The sequence below is a fragment of the Balaenoptera ricei genome, chromosome 6, assembly GCF_028023285.1.
Source record: "Balaenoptera ricei isolate mBalRic1 chromosome 6, mBalRic1.hap2, whole genome shotgun sequence".
Classification (NCBI taxonomy): domain Eukaryota; kingdom Metazoa; phylum Chordata; class Mammalia; order Artiodactyla; family Balaenopteridae; genus Balaenoptera; species Balaenoptera ricei.
In genome coordinates, this window is record NC_082644.1 from 18360209 (window position 1) to 18375474 (window position 15266).

The 15266-nt window shown below is 52.1% G+C and overlaps 1 protein-coding gene across 1 annotated transcript in view; it reads left to right on the forward strand.

Moving 5' to 3' along the window:
• The window catches only part of LZTS1 (leucine zipper tumor suppressor 1), a 47586-nt gene extending 32819 nt beyond the window's left edge, over positions 1–14767 (forward strand). The window contains exons 2-4 of the mRNA XM_059926266.1: positions 9374–9841; positions 11085–11876; positions 13323–14767. Coding sequence (XP_059782249.1) covers positions 9497–9841; positions 11085–11876; positions 13323–13982 — 1797 coding nt within the window. The 5' untranslated portion in view covers positions 9374–9496 and the 3' untranslated portion in view covers positions 13983–14767. The remainder of the gene's footprint in view (positions 1–9373; positions 9842–11084; positions 11877–13322) is intronic.
• The last annotated feature ends 499 nt before the right edge of the window (positions 14768–15266 follow it).

Below are 15266 nucleotides of genomic sequence, written 5' to 3' on the forward strand. Positions count from 1 at the left end.
CACCCCCGGGTAATATGGTGAAGTGTGATTTGGGGCCTCTCCTCCCACTCTCTGTGCCCTCTGATGTGTTGGTCTATAAGGGACTAAGATGCCTTCTCTCCTCAGGGGTTTCAGCTTAAGGGGGGGGGGGTGTGGAGTGCTCTAAAAACTAGACATCTTCCAAGACTCAAAATAAATCTTAGAAAAACTCAACTCCCACGTATGTGGAGAAGTAATCATCTACCAGAGGGTTCTTGCAATGAAATGGGAACATCTGAGTAGGGACTGGCGAAGGAAATGTGAGCATCAGATCACTGCCCCTGCAGGCAAAGAAGGGACACGAATGGACCCCGAATATAAAGTGTTGAATAAAGCAATCAAGGTCGCAGAGTGATACACAAAACAGGACACCATTTCTGTAAAGTAAAAACCAAAGCAATACGTAGAGTATCCTTATTTGTTACAAATATGTTTAATGATAAACAAATATACCCACGAAATTCACGATCGGGATTCCCCTTGGGGAGGGAGAGGTGGGGCAGGAAAAAGGAGTAGGGAAGGGGGATTTCCACTTGGAGATGTTTTATTTCCGAAACAAATATGGCAACATTTTAACAGTTGTCAGTTCTGCACGAGTTACTTAGGTGATATTTATAGGATTTCGGTATTTTAAAAATCGATTAAAATTAGGATTAAATAGAAGAAATCTCTCATAGTGGCCTGTCAGGAACTGGGGTGAGCTTTGGTGAAAACCTTGCCGGAGGGAGCCTGGTTCATCCCAGGGTAGGTAGCTGCCTCCTCTGACCAGCCTTCCACCTTCTGACTCCCTTTGAAGTAGGTCCGAGGTCTGTCCAAGTCTTGGGAAATAGGCTGCAGGACCCTGGGGTCTGAGCGTGGGAGGTAGGGCTGCACTGACCTGACACTATTTCTTTAGTTCACTTTCTCCCTTTGCTTCCACCTCCCTGGTCCCTGAAGGGAAGCAGGGAGTCATTAGTTAAGTCAATAATCTAAGGCCAAGTTATTCGTTCCTCCCCGGAACCCCAAAGCTCACATTTGATCCCCCCAGAGCAGGATGTATTAATCTCTTTTTAAACTGGGTCCATTGAAGGGTATTCGGGTTCAAGGAATGCTAAGAAGTTATAGCCAAAAAGCTGGAGCAGGGTGGGGGGGGGTACATTTTTGGGAGGAAGGGATCGATGACTCTCATTAAATTCTTAGGAAGTCTCAAAAAGGAGCTGAAATGAATCTAGCCCCTCAGGCTGTGGTTGGAAACTGAGCTCAGAGAGGGCTCAAGGCTTTGCACCAACAGAGGGGAGGACTACATCTTGCAGCCCCGTCTGTGCCTACTCCCAAGTTCACGGGTGTCACGGGGCAAGCATTCATGCTGAGACCTCTGTGGCCAGGCCAGTGTCTGTTCTCGGGGTGCAGCCCCGGGGTGCTTCTCTTCTCAAATAAACCCTATTGTATAATCGAATATCTCAGAGAATTGTCCTGGAGAACAATAAGACATAATACAATAACCAGCGTTGGTGATTTTTTCCAGTATATTCTACGCTCTCACTTCTTTCTGTGTTCATAATAAAGTCCTGTGACAGGGCAAGTGTGGTTACTTCCATTTTACAAGTGAGGAAACAGAGGCACAGAGCTTAAATCACTTACTCAAAGCCACACTCAGTGGCAGAACTGAGGCTCTAAACTCATGTTTTCTTTCTGTTCCTCTAAAGCCAGGTTTCTCAACTTCGGCACTGTTGACAGTTCAGGTCAGATAATTCTTTGTCGTGGGAGCTGTCCTGTGCTCCAGCTACCAGATGCCGGTGGCACCCCCCCAATCATGACAGTCAAAAATGCCTTGTCTCCAGATATCGCCAGATCACCCCACTGGAGACCCCCTGCTCTAAACCCCCGAGCCCAAGCCCATTCCTACCTCAGGGCCTCTGCACCTGTGGTTCTCCCTCAGGGGACCATTCTACCGAAAACCTTCATCAGCTGGCTCTTCTTGAAAGCCGCCTTCTCAGAGGCCTTGCCTGGACACCGCAGCTGAAGTAGTGGACACAGACACACACACACACAGACACACACAGACACACACCTGGCCCTTTTATTTCTGGCTTTTTTTTTTTTTTTTATAATGAAGAAAATAAATCTGTGTATTTTATTTAACATTCATTCATAAATTACAGTTATGCCAAAACAATCTGCTTCTAAAGAAAGAAACCTTGGTATAATCCTAACAACATGCATATACATTTAATAGAACGTTCTGCATTTCTAAATAAATTACATGCATGATATTCATTAGCCGATAAAGAATACCAATATAAGAATTCACGACATTTATTTTTCTGCACAGAGATTTAACTACTGTACAACACACAAAACAAACCCACAAAGCAACGGTGTGTAGTAGGTAGTGAGAGACACTTAAGCATATTTAAAATGTCTGGCTTTTCTTTTTTTTCTTCTATGCACTTAACTCCTCTCCTTCCTTCCTTGCCCCTCCACCTGCACTTTGCAGGGTACTTGGTACTTGTCAGATGCTGAAGAAATACTCGTTGAATAAGTGACCAAATGAACCCCGGCACTGCAGCCTCATCAGCTCTGCTCAGCCTGCAGGTGACATTACTCGGCACTTTTAGGGGACACACCTCGCTGTGTGTTCTAGGGTGGGCAGCACCAGCCCCCCTCGCCCTGGGTGCCAGAGGAGGCTCCCTCAGGGTGCGAGCGAGGCCTCCCACTGCTCCACTGGCAGCACCACCGCCCAGGCCCAGTGGGTGCCCTGGGTGGAGGCCCCTGGGAGGTGAGTACCAGGCAGAGCGTAGAGCTGCCCCCTAGCCTGGCCTGGGTGGTGGTGGGGAGGGCATAAAGGAAGGAGAGAAGGTAGGGAGCGGGAGGCATCCTTTTTTTTTTTTTTTGGCCTCACCATGCAGCATGTGGGATCTTAGTTCCCTGGCCAGGGATCGAACCCGTGCCCCCTGCACTGAAAGCGTGGAGTCTTAACCACTGGACTGCCAGGGAAGTCCCATAGAGGCTAGCATCCTGATCTTGTGGATGACCTTTCCAGACGGGGAGGGTGGGCAGGATGGCAGCTATGGCCCCCCACTCTCCCCAGCCCGGAAGTGTGGGTTTGGGGTTTGATGTGGGCAAGGCCATAGCTGCTTCCCCTCTGGCGTGTGATGGGAGAGTGAGTAGTAGTATTTCTCACCTTCCTGAGTCCAGACAGATCCCTTTTCAACTCCATGCCTCTAATCTCCGTATTCCAGAAAGGGACATCAGAGGAATGTGTCACCCTGGTGTGAGCCCTGGTTCCCTTTGGGAAGGAGAGTGCAGGATGGATGGGGAGGGAGGGGGCAGCTGCCGTGGGAATAGCAGCAGCTCACAGCTGAGGGCTTCCCAGGCTTCCGTGGTCCTTGCCTGGACTGGTTCAGGAGCCCCACTCAGTGGGATAGGTCATGTGGGGAAGGGGGAGGCTGGCACTGGTTCTGGGGGCAAGTCTTCTGACTTCCTTGGGGCCAGATTCTGAGACGTGTAGCCTAGGGGTCCTTTTCCACCAACTGGTTTTTTTTTTTTTGTTGGTGGTGGTGGGGTTTTTTTTGGCCGCACCGTGAGGCATGTGGGATCTTAGTTCCCCGACCAGAGATCGAACCCACGCCCCCTGCATTAGAAGTGCGGGGTCTTAACCACTGGACTGCCAGGGAAGTCCCTCCACCAGCTGTTTTTGGCTGTTCTTCTCTTTCCTCTCTTCTCTTAAGACCTAAAGTCTAATTCTTGCTGGATTTCTTCTGTAACATCAGTCAGAGGCCAGGCAGAAGGTTACTGAGACGTGCTCCCCTTGAGGTGCTGTGGCTCCTTTACTTTTTCCTCTCCAGTCCTTCTTGCCTCTTCCTTTCCCCTTCTTGAATCTCCAAGGTCAGCGTGATTGCTCACTTTCACCCCAGGTACGCCCTCCTGGCCAGTGGGGATTTCTTTCCCAAGAATAAAAATGTGCCCTTCCCCTTGTGTCTAAGGGCAGAGGCAGCAAGTCCGGTGGGGGTGGGTGGGAAGACCCAGGGTTTGGGAACTAGGATGGATCACAGCCAGGTTTTCTGTGATGCGCTCTCCAAGCTGAAAACCAAACAAGTCTAGACACTTCAAGGTAATTAGTTTAGCTTCAAGTGTATCTGGGGATAATCTCAAACTTCAAAGCGCCTCTGTGTGTTAAGACCTGGGCAGTGGAGAGCGGGGCATCCCGGGCTAAGGGACAGGAATGCACTCAGGGTCACAGCCAGCATCCTTCACCCACTCCTCGCCTTTGCTCCCCAGCATAAGTTGTCTTCTTCCTCTCAGTCCCCTAGGGCTCAGCACAGTACTTGTGCTTTGCACATCATCCTGGCTGCCGTTCAGGTCAACGAAGGAGCTCACCTGTACCTAAGACCTTGTCCTCTGCCCAAAGGAGAAATGAAGCTACGGCTGGAGGCCACAGCTTGATTTCCCCTCTAGGCTTTTCCTCTGCCAACCATTGAAACTGGCCTGGTTTCCAGGACAGAACCCCTAATATCTCTGAGCCTCACATACAGTCCCTAGCAATCTGCTATCACATGGAGATCATGGAATTTGGGTCTGGGTTCAAATCCCACCTTGGTCACTGGCCAACTGAATGACAAGGGTCAAGTCATCTAACCTCTCTGAGTTTTCCCCTCATTTTCCTCATTTTTGCCCTAGGACTCTAGAGACAAAGTCCGTGCTCTCATAGAGCTGACATTCTGGTGGAGATACACACCATAAACACATTTAAAAATAAGATCATTATAGGTTAAAGCAAGTGTTACGAAGGAAATAAACAGGTTGGCTTAACAGAGAGGAATGAGGGAGATGGATTTTTCCAAGGGTAACCAGAGAAAACCACCTGGCAGAGGTGATATTTGAGTTGAAAACTAAAGGGTGAGAAAGGGAAATCTGTGCGAAGAGGAAGAGCTAAGGGAAGAGAACTGTCGGCAGAGACAACAGCAAGCACAAAAGCTCCTCTCTGGAAAAAGGTTTGGTGTGTTCCACCAGCAGAAAGAAATGAGCGTGGCTGTAACTGCAGTGAGGAGGTTGGAGTGGTGGGGCAAAACCAGGGCCTGCCGGGGCCTGCGGGACTTGTGAAGGGTCTGCTTCACTCCAAGAACAATAGGAAACCTTGAAAGGTTTTCAGCAGGGAGAGGACTGTGACACCCCAGGTGCTTAGGATGAGCAGATGGGGAAAAGACAAATTTGGAGGCTGTCTCAAGGCCCAAGTGAGAGGAGATGGCGGTGCAGCAGGAGAGCTGCAAACAGATATGTTTTATTTTTTTAAAATTTTATTTAAGTAGAGTTGACTTACAATGTTATGTTAATTTCTACTGTACAGCAAAGTGATTCAGTTATACATATACATATTCTTTTTCATTTTTTTTCCATTATGGTTCATCACAGGATATTGAATATAGTTCCCTATGCTATACAGTAGGACCTTGTTTATCCATCCTATATATATAATAGTTTGCATCTGCTAATCCCAAACTTCCAATCCATCACTCCCCCATCCCCCCCAACAATGGCAACCACAAGTCTGTTCTCTGTGTCTGTGAGTCTGTTTCGTAGATATGTTCATTTGTGTCATATTTTATTTAGATTCCACATATAAGTGGTATTTATATGGTATTTGTCTTTCTCTGTCAGGCTTACTTCACTTAGTATGATAATCTCTAGGTCCATCCATGTTGCTGTAAATGGCATTATTTCATTCTTTTTTATGGCTGAGTAGTATTCCATTGTGTGTGTGTGTGTGTTGTGTGTGTGTGTGTAGTGTGTGTGTATACACACACTACACACACACACACACTACACACTCACACCACAACTTCTTTATCCATTCATCTGTCAATCTTGGCTATTGTAAGTAGTGCTGCTATGAACATAGGGGTGCATGTATCTTTTCAAATTATAGTTTTATCTGGATATATGCCCAGGAGTGGGATTGCTGGATCATATGGCAACTCTATTTTTAGATTTTTGAGAAACCTCCATACTGTTCTCCATAGTGGCTGCACCAATTTACATTCCCACCAACAGTGCAAGAGGGTTCCCTTTTCTCCACACCCTCTCCAGCATTTGTTATTTGCAGACTTTTTAATCATGGCCATTCTGAGTGGTGGGAGGCAGTACCTCATTGCAGTTTTGATTTGCATTTCTCTGATAATTGGCGATGATGAGCATCTTTTCGTGTGCCTATTGGCCATCTGTATGACTTCTCTGGAGAAATGTCTATTTAGGTCTTCTGCGCATTTTTCAACTGGGTTGTTTTTTTGTTATTGAGTTGTATGAGCTGCAAACAGATTCATTTTACATGTCTTCCCAGTGTTATAGTTCTGCTCCAACTGTTACATGCTTCTAGATGGCACCCTAGTCATGTCCTTGTATTGATCACACATACCTCTGGACAGCACTTACCATGTGCCAAGCATTGCACTTGACGTCTGTGAGTTTGCTTCATCCTCATACTAATCCTGTGAAATAATGATTATTTCCATTTTGTAAGCAAAGAAACCTCAGAGAGGTTAATTTTCAACTCCAAATCTGTCTGATGCCATAGCCAGTAGCCTTATCTCTACAACACTACCCATGTAGATGCTCACAAATGTGTAATTGGATGGGCAAAAAGTAAGTCACCAGTTGCCCAATTGGTAGAATGTGCAGAGTGCAGGAGAGTCCTTTGGCCAAAAATAGGTTCCCTACATATGGACAGCAGTAGAATATTTGCCTCATAGGACCTGAAGGCCTCAGCTAAGCAAGAGATGGATGACCTGGGGCATGAGAAACACATTTTGTCACTGTCAGCTGTTAAATCAGCAGAGTAACTTCATACTCCTAAGTTGTGCTGTCAGGCAATGAGATGCAGGAAAGTTGCATTTGGAAGGAAGAGAACTAGTTCTGGAAAATGAGATATGGCCATTAAAGACAACACAGGGATGACGAATGCTGGAGAGAACAATGATAGTAATATAAATCATAGATACCAGTGAAAATACCTCCCATTTATGAAGCACCAGCTATGTTCTAGGCTTTCAATAAATGTACCAGACCTATTAGCTTCTGATGGGATCCAATAAACTGCTCATAATGACCCCATGAGGCATCACCATGGTTCCCTGATTCTAAGAGGCCATCAGTTTAATAAAAGCTTTTCATAGGAAAAAATACATTACGCTTACACAATGCTGTTTTGTTATGTTGTCCTTTTAGGACTGGAATATAGAATGTATTTGTTCATAACATAACCACTTTATTCTTCAAGATGACAATGCACGTTTGAATCTGAGCCTTCACCTTCAGCGCCTGAAGAGTCTTCTGGCTCCCTCAGCTGTGCCCATACACCCTCATCGCCCACCTGGGCTGTCTCTCGCCCCTTTCGGATTGTCAGGGTAATTTAGAGCATAATAAAGAATGCAGGGTTCCTTCTGCATTTCCTATTTTATTAAACTGGTAGTCCCCCCGTTTAATTGGATCATCTGTCTTTTGACTGACTGAGAAATACCCCTTCCCAATGCGTGACAACCACACAGCCTTTCCGAGCTCTGAAAATCATGTGACCTGCGCTCAGCGATTTGCCTGTGTCTGCGAGAGTGCCAGCATTGCCTTCCAGTGCATTCCTCCGTCTGGTGACTGGCAAGGTCGTTGTTACTGTTTTCAGCATTGATTATAAGATGCAGCCCTATTACTTTAAAAGAATTTTTTTAAGTGTCTGTGAAACTGAAGGTTAAAGATGTGCAAGTGTTTACCTCCTGAGTCATAGCTGGCAGGGAGCGTAACCGGGAATGCAAGCCAAGTCTATCACGTACTTCTCAGTGTCCAAGGGTACAATTATTTCTCCCCTCTTTTTCTCCTGACGCTCTCCAGTCTAGGCCTTTCTTCCCGCCACTCCACCAAAACTGCTCTTGTCAAGGTCACTGTGCCTCCACATGGCCAAATCCACTGATCGATTCTCAGTCACCATCTTACTTCAGCAGCACTTGACACCATCCTCCTCATCCTTGCCTTTCGTGGGTCTCCTGCATCTCTGTCACAGCCTTCTCAGTGTCTCTTCCTCATTCCCCCTCACCTTCCTGGCCTCCGTGAACCAGTCCTCACATTTCTCTTGTCTTCCTGCCTTTGCTTTTTCATCTAGTCTCAAACCTGGCTTCTCTGCACAAACACCTTGTACATGGAAATCTGCAGCTTCCCCCGCTCCACAGCCATCCTACTCCCTACTCCACATCACTCCTTGGATGTCTAATAGGCTTTGCAAACTTAATGTCTTAAACCAAACTCCTATTTTCCACCCTGACTTCATCCCAGACTGGCTCCTTTTGTGGTCTTTTGCATCTCAATAAATGGCAACTTTTACTTTTTCTAGTTGCTTAGACAAAATTATTGGAGTCATCCTAGACTCCACTCTTTCACTCCCTGCAGCCAATCTTTTAACTAATCCTATCAGCTCAACCTTAAAATTACATCTAAAGTTGAATCCATAACTACCGCCCTTGGTCCAGCCATGTGAGTCCCTCATCTGCCCGAACTGGCCCGCCACTTTCCACCCAGGCCCTTCCATGGCCCCTTCTCCACTCAGCAGCCAGGGTGTCCCTCCACAGCCTAAGTCAGGTCAGGTTGTCAGCTGCTTAAAGCCATCTGGGGGCTCCTCATCTCATCAGGCTAAAAGCCAAAGCCCTTATGGCCAGCCAGGTTCTCTGTCGCCTGGCACCTGCTAACTCTCTGACGTCTGCATCCCCTGTGCCCCCCTTGCTAACTACCCTCCAGCCAGACTGGTCTCCTTGCTGGTCTCACAAATGCCCAGCATACTCCACACAGGAGCTCAGGGCTTTGCCCTTGGGGCTGCCCCTGAGCTGCTTCCTTCTCCCCCCAGATCTCCATGTGCCTTGCTCCCTCGTTTTCTTGAGGTCTCTCCAAATGACACTCAACAGAGAGGCCTCCCTCGTACTCTCTGCATAAAATAACCACCTCCCAGAATGCCATCCCATTCACTCTGCTTTATTTTCCCCGTAGCACCTAGATCGCTTGAGGTCGGACACATTGATCTGTTTGTGGCCAGTCCACACTATGCCACACACAAGCCCCATGAGTGCGGGGACTGTGCCTGTTCTAGTCACCCCCGCATCCCCGTGCTGAGACCAGGGGCCATCCCGATGTAAGCTCCCAGCGGATGTTTGCTGAAGTAGAGGACAAAGAAGAATGAGAGGAGAGCCCAATAACAGAGGCAGGGCTGAACTTCTGTTAGGAGAAACATGCATTTCTCTGTCGCCCAGATCTCACGGTCAGAATGCCTCCTCTGTTAAGTCACCGGCGGGGACCGTACAGTGACCGGCCCCGTCCCAGTCTGATTCCTGCTTGTCTCTCCTTCCAGGTCTCGGCTCTCCCGGGCTCTGTGAGGCTTCTGCTATGACCGCAGCCTCTTCGCGGAGCCAGGACTGCCACAGCCACGCCAGGTGCCCCGCTCTGCCCTGCCTGTCCCCGGCCCCGCGTCACCATGGGCAGCGTCAGCAGCCTCATTTCCGGCCACGGCTTCCACAGCAAGCACTGCCGGGCCTCCCAGTACAAGCTGCGCAAGTCCTCGCACCTCAAGAAACTCAATCGGTATTCAGACGGGCTGCTGAGATTTGGCTTCTCCCAGGACTCGGGTCATGGCAAGTCGAGCTCCAAAATGGGCAAGAGTGAAGACTTCTTCTATATCAAGGTCAGCCAGAAGGCCCGGGGCTCCCACCGCCCCGATTACACTGCACTGTCCAGTGGGGACCTAGGGGGCCAGGCCGGGGTGGACTTCGGCCCGTCCACCCCACCCAAGCTCATGCCCTTCTCCAACCAGCTAGAAATGGTAAGCGGGGTCTCTGGTGTGGGTGGCTGGGTTGGAAAGGCAGGAGAGAGGCCTGGGGCCGGGAGGGGTGACGGTGGAGGTCTAAACGCTTACATCTCCGAGAGGCTGAGTGATGCAGAGAGGGCGGGAGTGCTGAGCCCCAGCAGAGAGCAAGCCTGGACAAAGGGATGGGCACGTTGGTCAGTCCCCCGATGCAGAAGTCCTGGGTGAGCTTTCAGGAGAGAGCAAAGGGGAAGTGAAAGCCTTCCTGAGCTCTGCTGGGCTGTAACTCAGGATTGCCACGGTAGGACGGACAGCAACGTTTTCAAGCGCGTGGGAAAGAGGGGGGGCTCGCTTACCGTTTGGAAGAACAGGTAGAGAGGGCACTTGGAGAGAGCTGGCAGCTTCTCTCCTTAGAGGATTCATGGAGGTGGGCTTTCCCCTCCTTTTCTGCTCTGGTGGGACAGCAGCTCCTGCTCAGGCTGGCCCCAAAGCATCTTTGACTGGTTAAGGCCTGGGAGTTTGTTCTCATCATCAGTCTAGCAGGGATGAGGGCAAAGAGTCCCACGTACTCAGAAGTCCAGCCCTCATGCTGGCTCAAGCTCTCACGGGTCCCGCCAGTGGACACTGAAAACATTGTTCCTATTCAGTGCCCTGGCCTCACCTGGGAAGATGAATCTGTGGTGTTGATGTGCTAGGAAATGGCCCCATATGTTTGCATAGAGCTTTAAGCTTTTCAAAGTAAAGAGCCTGTAAACTGTGAAGTCCTCTAACAATGAAAAGGACGGCTTTAGGGGAAGGATTATTATTTCAAGCGATTCCCCCAACCTCCGGGGCAGGCCACGGCCAGTGTTCCAGCTCCTGGCTGACTGCAAGGGGCAGTGGAGGTGAAGCAGGGATGGACTTCTTCAAGGACACACGTCCAGTGTCCTTAGCTGCACCACACAGCGCCCCAGAGCCCTGGCACGGGGGTCTCAGCCAGTGAATCTAAGAGTCGTTTGGTACCTTGGGGTGGAAGGTGGGTCAAAATGGTGACAGGTTTGTAGTTCACAATACAGACTGCCTCATGATCCTTAAGGACGTCCCCAGGCACAGAGGAATTTCTCCCTCTTGGGAGAGACTCACCACCTTTGGCTCCTTCAGAGCGACAGGTGAGGTCACCTATGGCTCCCGACCAGGAAGGGGCCACGTGGCCGGCACGCATACCTGGCTGGGGGTGCATCGGGGGACGACACGGGCTCCGTATGCCTGTTTTCCTCCCCAGGACTTGGAGAAGGGTGCTGTGAGACCCACGGCCTTCAAGCCGGTGCTGCCACGGTCGGGCGCCATCCTCCACTCGTCCCCCGAGAGCGCCAGCCACCAGCTGCACCCCGCGCCTCCAGACAAGCCCAAGGAGCAGGAGCTGAAGCCCGGCCTGTGCTCCGGGGCGCTGTCTGACTCCGGCCGGAACTCCATGTCCAGCCTGCCTACTCACAGCACCACCAGCAGCTACCAGCTGGACCCGCTGGTGACGCCGGTGGGGCCCGCCAGCCGATTTGGGGGCTCGGCCCACAACATCACTCAGGGCAACATCCTCCAGGACAGCAACATGACGAGCCTGAAGGCCCTGTCTTTCTCCGACGGGGGCAGCAAGCTGGCCCACCCGAGCAAGGCGGACAAGGGCTCCATCCGCTCCCCCATCTCCACGGACCAGTGCACCATCCAGGAGCTGGAGCAGAAACTGCTGGAGAGGGAGGGTGAGCTCCAGAGGCTGCACCGCAGCTTTGAGGAGAAGGAGCTGGCTGCCAGCCAGGCCTACGAGGAGCGACCGCGGCGCTGCAAGGACGAGCCGGAGGGGCTGGAGCCCAAGGGCAAGCTGAAGTCCGCGGCACAGAAGAGCCAGCGCGCCCAGCAGGTGCTGCACCTGCAGGTGCTCCAACTCCAGCAGGAGAAGCGGCAGCTGCGGCAGGAGCTCGAGAGCCTCATGAAGGAGCAGGACCTGCTGGAGACCAAGCTCAGGTCCTATGAGAAGGAGAAGACCAGCTTCGTCCCCGCGCTGGAGGAGACCCAGTGGGAGGTGAGGATGCGGGCGTGGGCGGGGGAACGGGCAGGGGTTCGGTGCCAGCGCCTGCCCCCCACCAGCCTTCTCCAGGTCTCCTCCAGGCTCTAGGCAATGGGGGAGAACACAACTGCCCAGGAAAACTGGGCTGAAGTACCGGTTTCATGACCCAAATAAGGGGCTCCATGGTAAACCAAGTTGGGGGTACTCTTAGTTTGGGCTTCCTCCTCTCCCCACCCCGGTGCCTCGTGGCCAGAATTGAATTTACTAACCGAGTCGTCGGCTGAGAAGCTGGAGCAAGAGAGCCGAGTCCCGGCTGGGCTGTCTGAGGGCCAACTCACTGCATCTGCTCACAGAGGCTCAGGAGGACCACAGACCATCCTGAATTCATGCTGGCCCCAGAGCCACGAGAGAGCATAGTATCATCTGCGACTTTTGAGGGAAGGGACTCCACCCATTGGTAGGAGCGGCCGCAGCTGTGCAGGTCTCAGGGACAGAAGTCCTCACAGAAGTGCGAGTGGGGCTTCTATTTGGTGGGCTGAGATGGAAACGCAGAACAGGAAGAAAGGGGCTCACATACACCTGCACCCACTCAGGCACACCTGGAGGTGAAGCGCCTGGGCCTGGCCTCGCTGGAGAACAGCCTAACCCCCTCATCCTGCTCGCTTTTCTCTCCTGAGAGGTGGTGCAGGGGACCGGGAGGGGGTGTGCACAGCATTCACCCCAAAGAAATCCTGCCCTGGGAAGGGGCTGAGGGCTCCTTGGGTCTGGTTAGACCAGCATCACCCCCCCGGGTCGAGGTGACACACCCTCGGCCACACAGCCATCTGTTTGCACTGAGCTGCCTGTACTCATCCTGGGAATTAGAGCAACAGGTGTTATCAGGGGTAGAGGGAAAGGATCCTTTCTGTGGAAGTGATGGATGGAGGCACCAGACAGGTGGGAAGGGAGAGTCACTTTCTGTTTGCCGGGTTTCCCGAAGAGGACAGGACCTTAGCCATGGAACCACTCCCTCTCCTCTTTCCCATCAGTGTTGGTACAGCAGACCCTACCCCAGCCATGGTATCTCAGCCAGGACCTGGGACACTTCAGAGCATGTCAGAGACATAAGCCAGTGCTGGCATCACAACGCATCCATCCTTGTTTGTCTAATCCGGAACCAAGCTGGACATTGCTGTGCCCTCATTCCCAGGTTATCCAATCAGGCTGTAGAGTAAAACAATAAATTAAATTAAATAAATTAGACATTCACAATAACACAGAAATATATTGCAAACATATTTATAATAATAATTCATAGAGTGGTTATTAATGCCAGGCCCTAGGTTCTTTCATTTCATCTTTACAACAACCCTATGAAATAGGTACTATTACTAATCGTCAGTTTACAAGTAAGGACACCACACCCAGGTGCCGCCTCTCACCCCTTGGCTCTCTCTCTCTCTTGTCCCCGCCCCGCGGCAGGTGTGCCAGAAGTCTGGCGAGATCTCTCTCCTGAAGCAGCAGCTGAAGGAGTCCCAGACGGAGATCAACGCTAAGGCGAGCGAGATCCTCAACCTGAAGGCACAGCTGAAGGATACGCGGGGCAGGCTGGAGGGCCTGGAGCTGAAGACGCAGGACCTGGAGAGCGCGCTGCGCACCAAGGGCCTGGAGCTGGAGGTCTGCGAGAACGAGCTGCAGCGCAAGAAGAACGAGGCGGAGCTCCTGCGGGAGAAGGTGAACCTGCTGGAACAGGAGCTGCTGGAGCTGCAGGCCCAGGCCGCCCTGCCGCGGGGCCGGGACACGGCCGCCCTGGGGCCTGCCTCCGCCGTCCCCGAGGACGTGCCTGCTCTGCAGCGGGAGCTGGAACGGCTGCGGGCCGAGCTCAGGGAGGAGCGGCAGGGCCACGACCAGATGTCCTCGGGCTTCCAGCATGAGCGGCTGGTATGGAAGGAGGAGAAGGAGAAGGTGATCCAGTACCAGAAGCAGCTGCAGCAGAGCTACCTGGCCATGTACCAGCGGAACCAGCGCCTGGAAAAGACACTGCAGCAGCTGGCCCGCGGGGATGGTGCAGGGGAGCCCTTTGAGATTGACCTCGAAGGAGCTGACATCCCTTACGAGGACATTATCGCCACCGAGATCTGAGGGGCCTCCTGGGACGGAGCCGGGGACCTGGCATTGGGAGGCAGGGGTGCTGAGCCCGTCAGTGGGGGCTCCCCTCCCCATCTGCCCTGCTCAGGCCTCTGAGAGAAGCACAGACCTCGAGGGGAGGGGAGGGGAGGGGCTGCTACACGGCCTCTCCCCGCCTTTCCCACGTTCCAGTGCTTAGCACCCCTGCAGCCTGCCAGACCTCTAGCTTTGCCAAGAGATGAGTCCCCGGATCTACGTCATTTGGTTAAGGGCTCCCTAAACCTTGGCCTTTGTTCAAAATACTTAGAGTTACCCTCTCCCAGCGAGGGTGGTGACCACCATGAAGGCCAGTGGCCTCCCCAGGATGGAAGCTCCCTTCCACCTCTCTTCCCACAACTTCTTTTCTCGCTCCCCCTCTTTGCACAGCCCCCCTGCCCCCCTGGCCCCCAGCACATTGGGATGCCTTGGGAATAGAACACAAGCATTGGTGACCAGAAGCTTTGGAATCTGACCTGGTCGTAACCTGAGCTATCTTCCCCTGGCCACAGAGGGGTAGGGGTTGGAGTGAGGTGTGGAGAACGTGACTTAGCAACATCAGCGCTTCCTGACCCTGGCAGGCCACAGAAAGGAGGGGAGAGCTGGGCCAGCCCAGGATTATCTAGACTCAGCAAGACCCAGAGTGGGTCAGAGAGAGAAGCTAGGTAGTAATGGCCAGTTCCTGTTGGCCCTGCTGACCAGAAATGAGCAGCCTCTGGATGGCTGGTGGCCTTTGACATCTGTGACTACTCTTCTTAAAGCCATAGACCCGAGGCCCTGGGGTGGGTGCTGGGAGGGAAAGAATGAGGACGCCCCTGTCCCTCACACAGGGAGGGTGTGACTTCGAGCTGTTCCCAGGGGAGCCTCCAGATCTTTCCTCATGGGACCAGAGGTAGGGATTCCCCCACCTGCTTCAAGTTGGCCAGCAGCTACCCTGAGCTGCTTTTCTTTCCCAAGAACCAAGCCTTTGCTTGGATCCAGAATAACCTGTGTCCCCTGAGATGGTGCAGGGTCGTCTGGGCTGGGCATCCCCCCCTTCACCTGCAGCTCCATCCCACTGCCTGCCGTTTCCCTTCTCACCTCCAGGGCTAAGTGCAGACAGAGTCTGTACAGGTCAGGGAGGGGCCCCAGAGTGCCGGTGGCCAAAGAGAGTAAGAGGTGCCAACACAGCCTCTGAACAGCCCCGGGGGGTACCAGCTGGCCCTCTCCACCTGCAGCCCCACCTGAGCCCCGTCGTCAAGGACCCAGGCCCTGCAGGAGGCT